Source organism: Glycine soja, chromosome 18 (assembly GCF_004193775.1).
Source record: "Glycine soja cultivar W05 chromosome 18, ASM419377v2, whole genome shotgun sequence".
In the NCBI taxonomy this organism is placed as follows: Eukaryota; Viridiplantae; Streptophyta; class Magnoliopsida; order Fabales; family Fabaceae; genus Glycine; species Glycine soja.
In genome coordinates, this window is record NC_041019.1 from 56436412 (window position 1) to 56446084 (window position 9673).

Below are 9673 nucleotides of genomic sequence, written 5' to 3' on the forward strand. Positions count from 1 at the left end.
TTTTCTAATATATAAAAAAACTTATCCTTTACCAAATTTTTCATAAATTTCCACTTTCCACAACCACACAAAAATTATGTTGCATGAAAATACAAGGTGAGTTAGATGATAAAAAAAATCATAAATTTAATCTCATCGACTAATAAAAATTAATAATACTAATAATTAATATTTATATTCTGCCTATTGGCTTCTCATTCATACGGCACTGATCACGCCGTTGGTTTCCCCTTCTTAATTAGGTTGGCAATATGGAGGTTGGTACTGACTCATTGTTATTGCTCCAGACTAACGAGTTTGACATTCTCTTGTACATTAATCTATACTATATATATATATATATATATATCATTAAAATTTCGTGCATTCTTAGTCATGCTTATAATTTCATTTTCCTTTGTCTTTTATGCTATTAAAATTGTTATTGTTTTGATTAAGAGATTTCAAAAACTACTTCAAAAGAACTCTGGCGCCATTTTTTTATTAAAAAAATATTGTCAAATTATCAAATGCTAAGATTACATTCATTATTAATAAGAAACTTTTATTTATCTAATAAAAATTAAACTCTTACACCAACTTTATTGCGGTAATTTTTAACTGTTCCTTACCACACGAAACTTAAATTGTTGTTGTTGCTTGTAGAAGCAACCGAAGAGGTAAATTGCTTGTGTATTTTTGTTGTTTTTCTTTGGAAACAGCGTGAATATATAGGATTTTATAACTATAATAAGAAAAAGTTATCATTGATTTCAAATAAGTTTTTGGGATGCAAAATCAGATTGTCATAAAAAGATTCTTTAATTTTTAGAATGAAATAGATTTATAATCACAATGTAATCTTAAAAGAAGTTTAAGACTTTAATTTCTGGAAAAAAAAGTCAAAATAAAATAAACAAGAAAATGTAAAATATAAGTGAAGACGAACAGATATAAAAAACAAGAAGTACGTAGAAGTGATGATGGAAATACGTACTCTTATTTCTTATAACAAATGGTCACGGTGGAAGATGCATGTGTTAGGCATTACCAAAATTTGACTAAATGAAATTCAACTTCTTGTTAAAGAACTATTATTTTTATATAGACCATTTGTTAAAGAACTATTATTTCTACCTTATCGGCTAAATTTTGACTGGTTGTAAATATATATATGTTATACTTATTGGTTATATTAAAATGAAAATCCTTAATTTATCCCTCTAAAAGTTATATGTTTATCACTTAAACTTTTCAAAAATATTTTTCATCAAAATAGTCTTTCAAATATTTAAATTGTTATCCTATATTTTAGTCCTTCAAGGATTTTGTCGTTAAATTAATTGCATAAATATTTAAATCATTGCTATTTTCATTCTAATTACGGAGGACTTGTTGTAAAAAAAGAATTTTTGGGGTACTAATTTAGTGACAAAATCTCTAAAACAAAACTAAAGTAGTGAAAAAATGATATTTGAAGAACTAATTTGATGACCAAATTAAATTTTTTGAAGACTAATATCTTGATATATGTAACTCTAGAGAATCAAATTATAATTATTATCTATGTTTAATAAAAGATCATGTTTGGTAAAAAAAATTATAACAAAGATCATGTTACATAGTGTCCTAAAAATACTAATTAAGAAATATATGTTTTTTGAAGAAAGTATGTAATTAAATATTTATTTAATTATTTTACTTCATTAAAAAAGTAAATGTTAAATTTTTTTCTATTTTCAATATAATAAATACTTCTTTTTGAATATTTTGTTAATAAATAGCTTATAAACAAATTGAGGAGCATTTGAAAATCTCTTTTTAATATGTTAATTTTATAAAAATAAGTCTCAAATTTATTTATTTGCATATATTTTTCGATACAGAATTATATATAGAATATGTCCATCCGTATAGGTGAAAAAAACCCGATTAAATTTAACTTGTTGACTGTTCCAGCCCTCCATGCATCATGCATGCAACTAATCGTGGCTTAAAATATATATAACATTAGGTACAACAGCGTTAGGTATGCATAGCGTGTATTGTTTCAAGGAACGTTTCAAACAGGAAATGAAAGTTATATATATATATAGATTCTTTCTCTACCATCAAAATCTCACAAAACAAATATCTGTTTATATTTATTGAATTACGAACGAATAGAGCAATTCAGAGATTCGACACTAGAGGATCAAAGGAAATAAGTAGTTCCATTTTATAATATATATCAACGTTTTTTTTCCTTTAATAGTGAATTTGGTATGGTGGAAAGAAATAGAAAAGAAATGTTTCAAATTTAAATTAAAGAGAAAATATACAAAGATTTTTTTTAATGTCAATATTTTTCTTACTTTTTTCCTAATTAAATAAAAAAATATCATTGTTCATATTTTTCTTCTTCTCTATTTTATTTCTTTTAATCCAAACATACCAAGTGTTGATAATATATCTACATTTTCATATTTCTACGCGGTTAACTTGCCATGATATAATTAGTATACAATGCTTATATATATAAGTGTGCATATATGGTGAACTTACCATGATATTATGTTCAACGTGTTTTTCTAACGCCGATCTAAACATGTTATAAGTTAGAAAAGGTGAAATCATGTACTCAGAATTTATATCTCAATAATTTTTATTTCTACAAAAAAATTTTAAATTTAAAACCTTATCTCTTTAAACTATTTCTATTATTAATAAAATATAGGTTTGATTATTGAGAACAAAAAATATCTATTATTATATTTTATTCTTTCTTAAGATAATGATTTTATTATTATTTATAATGATCATATTTTTACCTTTTATATGCATATATTTTAAAATTTAATTTAATTTAAAAATATCCTTACAACGCACCATTCTAATGTATCAATTCAAAGTTCCTATATATGGTAATATTTTGGGAGGCTGATGACAAAATTGATATTTCTATAGTTCCACGTCTAGCTACATAATGGGAATTGAAGAAGATGAAGACGCAAAATTCTCTTCCTCACCCCATGATTTATGACGTATCCTTAACACGGTGTATATGGATAAAGATAAGCCTCAAGTAACTTCATGTAACCCAGCCGCAAGATCACAAAACACATTTTCACTCACACATTAATCTGGTCATATATATATATATATATATATATCATATTTCAATGGTGACTCATACTAGGACATCATAAGATTAATATTAGAAGTGGCTTGTATGAAACCCTAAATAAGTAAGAAGTCAGCTTGAGACCAAGAAGCTGCTTTATTAATAGTAGGAAAAGTTAGACCAAACTACTGAGGTTTCCCAGCTGGACCAATTAACACAATCTTTGCAACCCTTAACTCGTATTTCAGTCTTTAAGGCGTACAAATAACCTTTTTTTTTGTGCAAAAATCATCGATCACTGTATGATCCATGCAAGTCAAGCCAAATTAATTAAAACCGGTACGGTGTCTCTATATATAACAAAAGGAAGCACTGCATTCATGTAATTAAAAAAATGAACAATTTTTGCCAAAGATAATATAAATATTAATTTACGCAAAAAAAAAAAAAAACCAATCAATCACTTACATTTTATTTTAAATAATTAACCACAATTATTTTATGAAAGTAACGTGTGAGTGTTTTTTTTTGGAGCAAAAAGTAGCGTGTGTTTGAGAAGGTAAAAAAGTGAAGAATTGATTTTTAATTCGAGGATCTAGATCTTAACAAGCTGGTTAAAAAATCAATTCTCATTTTCTTAATTCCTCTTTGACTATAATGGTCAGGCGCAGTTATGGAATTAATATAATAGTTCTCACATACTGGTTCTCATTTAATATACGTATTTTAATGAAGCATTCAAGAAAAACCTTTTTCTTCAATTTGTCATTAATTTGCTGGGGGTTCAATAAATGTGGCTTAATTAATTTATTATATATAATTATATATGAAACTTCTGTAGCTACTAATTAAATTTCTGAATCAAAGTCTCGAATGCGACTTGACTAAGCAAAACGATGAAATTACAAATGAGAAACTTTGACAGTTACTATGAGGTGATGGATATTGATGGCGATAACGATGATGACTGTGTTCACAAAAGTCTACTGTTGTTAGTTACGCTATTGCACACAACGGCATAAATAGTTGATTAATTTTATTATCAACTAACTTTGCTAACCTACATTATACGTCAGATCTTTGCTATCCAATTGCCGATAAAACGTTAATAGAGTCACTTATAATTAATGTCATGAATATATATATATATATATATATATATATATATATATTGCTATTCAATTAAAAACTTTATACCCCATTGCGTGGAGGCTCTTCGCAGCCTTACCCTTGCCTATGCAAAGAGACTGTTTCCGGATTCGAACCCATGACCAACAAGTCACCAAGGCACAACTTTACCGCTGCACCAGGGCTCGCCCTCGCATATTACTATTCAATTATAAATTATAAATTTATTTACTTTTATAATAATTTTTAAAAAAATCATCTTAATATTTTTTTAAAATTTTTTTATATACTAACAGTACATGTATATATACCAATTAATTCTAATTTTATTTTGCCAGTTGAGGTTAACAAGGTTTGTCATTTCTGTGGTCGGGATTAAAGAAAGGTGCATTTTCTAGATTACTTCTTATCTAACTATTTGGACAACCAACGTGTCCTTTGTGCAATTTGCCATGGTATCTAAAATTTGTTACCGTCACTTGTGGGATAATTAATTTTTCAAAGAAATTGTGGCCCTTTTTAAAAGACGTAATCAAGAACAAAGATAGAAACCAAGGCACACTTAAGAAGCACATGGTTTACATGAGTTTGGTCTAACTTATGTGGTCTACTTTTGAGCGAGCTTACTCAACTAACTCTATCCACCAACACAACTGTATCAGTATTAAAATTCTTCAACACATTTTAAATTAATAGTGTGAATGAAACAAATTGATTAAAGTAATAAATTAGTAAACTTCTAGATGGCAGCAGCTGCAACGATTAATGTACTATTAAAGTGCACGGCACTTGGTGTTTGGAAATTTCCTTCTGGACTTTATGGCTAAATACAACGAAAAACTAATTCAATGTGATATAATTAGCTAGTGATTCAAATACAACATTTATGCAAGCTCTTTTTTTTTTGACAGAACGTTTATTTAATCTCTATTATTTAGGACATCGTGCGCTTTGTGAATTAAGATAAGAGTTTCTTGCGGGAGTTTTTTTGGATTAGTTTCCCACTTATCAGAGTTTTTTTAAATTAAGTATTTTGATTCTTGTAAAAATAATCCTTATAAGTCCATAAGTAATTATAGAGAAGTTAGATGTAATTAAGAGCTTTTTAAAAAGCTTAGAATCATATATTATGTAAAAAAATATTTGTTAAGAAATTTACCCAAATTTAGTTGATCAGTGCACTGGATATGATGTGACTAATGTGCTGTATAACTTTTTTTTTTTTTTGGGTGTAATGATGTATAACTAAGACAACCACAGTAGTTCATTATTTTTCTTGTTAAAAACACAATATCGGATATAAAATACGCTTAAGCCAGTTGTTTAAACATTTTGCAAGAAATTGAATTCAATAACTTCATACCATACGTTTAGAAAAATCAACAAAAAGTGTAAAAAATAAACAATACTCTATCTGTTTAGAACAATCAGAGAAGATCATTTTTCATATCCTTTAATATTGGTCAACCTTAAAAGATCAACCTTGTTTGAGTTTAAGCTGTCCAAATGTAATAGTGTTCCTAATTAAATGGGGGCAAAAGTAGATAAGGATTTAAATTAGATATACGTTTTCTGCAATTTTTATAGTAACCAATTTAGAAGTTTCTACAGTCACAAATGTGTTGCCACAATTTAAAATGTATTGTACACGTATAGTGAATTGGATGAAGTTTTATTTTTACTACTATACATATAATTTTTAACAATATTTTTTTAATAACATTGGTTATGTATAACAATACTATCCAACCACTCAGCAAAACTTATATCTCATGTCATAAGTCATATATAACAATAACAAAAGATATTTTACAAACTAAAACCAAAAAAGACAAATTAAGGAAGATGCAACCATTAGTTCATTAGTCGTCAATTAATCCTAGTTATATATGTCCGTACGTAAAGAATTACCCAGACTTGCAGTGTGGAAGTTAATTAGAAGTAAGCATATCTTTCATCATATTAATTCATTAATTAGCTCAATTGGCTTTGTCAATATCTCGGACTCTTCAAACAAATTAATTTAGCGGAAGGAAAATGGCTTGGTTTGTGTTACGTTGTAATTATTTTTTCCGTGTGACTCAGAATATCATGATGAAGTTCTAATTTTGCCCAAGAAATGAGCAATTTTTCATACAGTATGATAAACAAATATAGACGGTAGATTAAAAAAACAAAGCATTCACCTATCTATGATACACAAACTATACCTTCCTAAGTTTAATTAACAGTACACTCAACAGATCAATCAATACAAATAATCAACAAAAGTGGTTGGTTTTCCAATCTTCAAAAACTCCAAATCATTCTCAAAGGGTGTCAGATTCAAATCCAAAACCAAAACTCTCTTGTTGTCAGCTTTCTTCTTTGGCGATGAATCAAAACTGCTACCCCCACTACTACTACTCGTAGCCGTAGAATTGTGCACGTTTCCATTCAAATTCGCCGCTCTGTGCCTCCTCATGTGACCTCCCAAGGCTTGCCCTATAGCAAACTCCAACCCACAAATGGAACACTCATGAGTCTTAGGCTTTGGGGGTGAATCATGAAGCAATTGGCCTTCGATATCTCCTGCCATCAACCTAGGCTTTTTGTGGCTAGCCCTGTGGCCACCAAGTGCTTGAAATGAAGGGAATTGCCTATTACATGTCTTGCACTCAAAGACACGATTGCTCATAGAAGTGCTTGAGTAGGTGGCCTCAAATTCACTTCCACGAGAAAGCAACATCAAACAATTCGCCATGGTTAAGCTATCAACCTCTCTTTCTCTCTTCATGACAACTAACCAAAACAAAAATTGAAATATGGCCGGGTGCTTGGTTTTAAGGTGTGGCAAAATGAATATGTGAATGTATGAAAAGGGACAAAGTGATTGAAAAGGGACAAAGTTATTGGAATGGAACTCTAGAGACTAGGAAATGCTTGGTATTTATAAAGGGTACTTCTGGTTTGGTAGCTTGAGAGTGTTGAACACTCCTCTAACAATACTTTGACTTTTTTTTTTTAATATATCTTTTTATTTAATATTTTTGAATAATTTTTTGTGTGAATGAAGAACATTTTAAAACAATGTTGTGCTATAGACTACAAGTGGAATCAATAATTTGAAACAGACCATGTTGATAGGCTCAACTAGTTTTCTTTTTTTTTTAGAGAATAGACCCAATTAGTTAAAATTTCAAAATAATGTTAATATAATTTTAGTATGTACTTCAACATATATATATATATATAAATCTTATTATTACTTTAATGTATCTTGAGCATTTGATTTGATTAGTTACGTCTGTACACACGAATTGGTGTGACATGAATGTGTATTGAGACTGATTACTTGTGAAATAAGCAAGTGTGACTCCTGCAGCTAGCAATTAAAGCAAATAATTAATTAGATGTGCTGAAGTAAGAAGGGGTTACTACTTACATAGGAGTTGTTTGGTGTGAAAGGAGTTTGGTGCTTGTACGTAAGCATGACAGATTTGCTGAGCCAAACAAGACGGAGCGAACTAGGCTTAGTTTTAGGATTTATGAGGGGCGGCATTAATACTATTACTAAGACTGTGAGTGTTCAAACGTTGGTGGAAAATTCTAATTTCTAAGGCAAAGTAGCGTCGCTAAATCTAATAGAAAGGTATGAAAAAGGAAGCAGCAGAAGACCTGAGTGGGAAGCAATTGTAGTTACGGACCTAGACGTGAAGATGACTTCCAAACATCTAGAAATCATATATTCTACGTTGAACCATAATATTAAATTCAAGTGAAATCAAATAGAAACAAATTTCTCTGCGGTAAAATAAGAACACAAAGATGTTCATATATAGGCAGTATTTAGTAATTTATTTCAAGTAATTTTTCAACGTTGAAACTTGAAAGTGTCAATAGATGTGTTCGCAGGTACGTGCTTAGATAAGGAAACATTAAGATATATGTTATTAATTTTCTAATTATTTTATATTTTTCAAAGTTTTTTTTTTACTTGGTGGGTATGTGGAATGTGAATGTAGCTAACAAAAGAAATTAACTCGTTTACAACAATGTTCAAAGGCATCATATATTTCTTTGTTGTTCATTATTTTTTATATTTTATTTTATTAATTTATATCAATTTTCTGATCCCGAACAGTTTCTAAAAAAAAATACATCATTTCCCACATTTTCTCGTAATATTACATTATTTTGTTGTTTTAAGCAGATCGGTTATTTTTTTTAATCTAAAGACTTTAAAAAGTTTTTAAAATGACTACAAAACTTGCCTCATTCTTTTATATTTATTGCAGGACAACAAAACAAATGCTACAATTAAAAATATTTATGCACCTACCAAAAATAGGATGGTCTCCAAAGATGTGTTAATGGTAGAATTTATTGTGTAGAGTTATTTGAAAAGTAACTACCATTCAAAATATCCTAAGCAACTCAAGCTTTACTATAACCTAATAGTTTCAAAATGTTTCTTAAATATCCTACAACTTTTTTTAAAGGAAAGTGATAGGAAGGGAAGATATCCAGATACTATCCAGAGGATGTAAATAACATGCTGAAGTTTCTAGCAAGTTTATCTAAAAGATTAATGTACAAGTCTAAATTGTTAGTCGTTTTATCCATCAAGTAAGATTTTAGTATGGTTAAGAGAAATATCAAATTCACATTTATGAAAAAGATAATAATTAATTTTCAATTCTTAAGTACTTGTACCATCTCACAATGACATAAATCCTATAACTTACTACGTATATTCATATTTTTGTGGGACAACAAAAGAAAATATATAATTAGTAATTTTCTGAGGCCCACCAAAAGTTAAAAATTCCTGGCATGAGTTGCTGTTATGTGCCAAAAATAGGATGCTTCCCAAAGCAAATTGGTATTTCACAAAACAAATTTCATTAAAGATGCCTTTAGAGTAAAACTTTATGAGCTTCACTCTCGTAAAACGCAGACTATACTTTAAGAAAATGTAACTTTAATTTAGAAGGTATTCAAAAGCACTATATGTGAACAAATTCTAAATTCTACTCAAAATTTTATTGTAAAACTATCATACCAAACCTTAACCAAATTATTAGATGAACAGAAAACGCTAATTTAATTGGTCTAAGCTGGATAATGTACGGTACAATATAATGTATAAAAACTCATGCCACTAACAATACACACATGTATCCGGTCACCAATTGGTCTGAAAATAAAAGTGGTTTTATGTAATTAACTTGTTATTGGACACACACAAAATACAAGGTTCCGTAATTAGATAAAAATGGTTTCATGTAACTTATATATTAATCTACTCATTAGTGAGTGTAGGAAGGTTTTGACTCGTAATTCATTCTTTGGTATAAGATTTATGAACAGACAAACTAATGGGTTGCTCATAAGTTAGCAAGAATAATTCCATTGTATCCTAATTTTTATACTCTTAATCATATTATTTAATGTGTTGTGAATTTGATTAGATAAGCATTA

At 28.7% G+C, this 9673-nt stretch overlaps 1 protein-coding gene across 1 annotated transcript; it reads right to left on the bottom strand.

The window, feature by feature from the left end:
• Positions 1-6287: 6287 nt before the first annotated feature.
• Positions 6288-7121, bottom strand: LOC114395512 (zinc finger protein ZAT11-like). The gene has a single exon (XM_028357304.1). The coding sequence runs from the start codon at positions 6984-6986 to the stop codon at positions 6459-6461; it is 528 nt and encodes a 175-aa protein (XP_028213105.1). The 5' UTR covers positions 6987-7121; the 3' UTR covers positions 6288-6458.
• Between the last annotated feature and the right edge of the window lie 2552 nt (positions 7122-9673).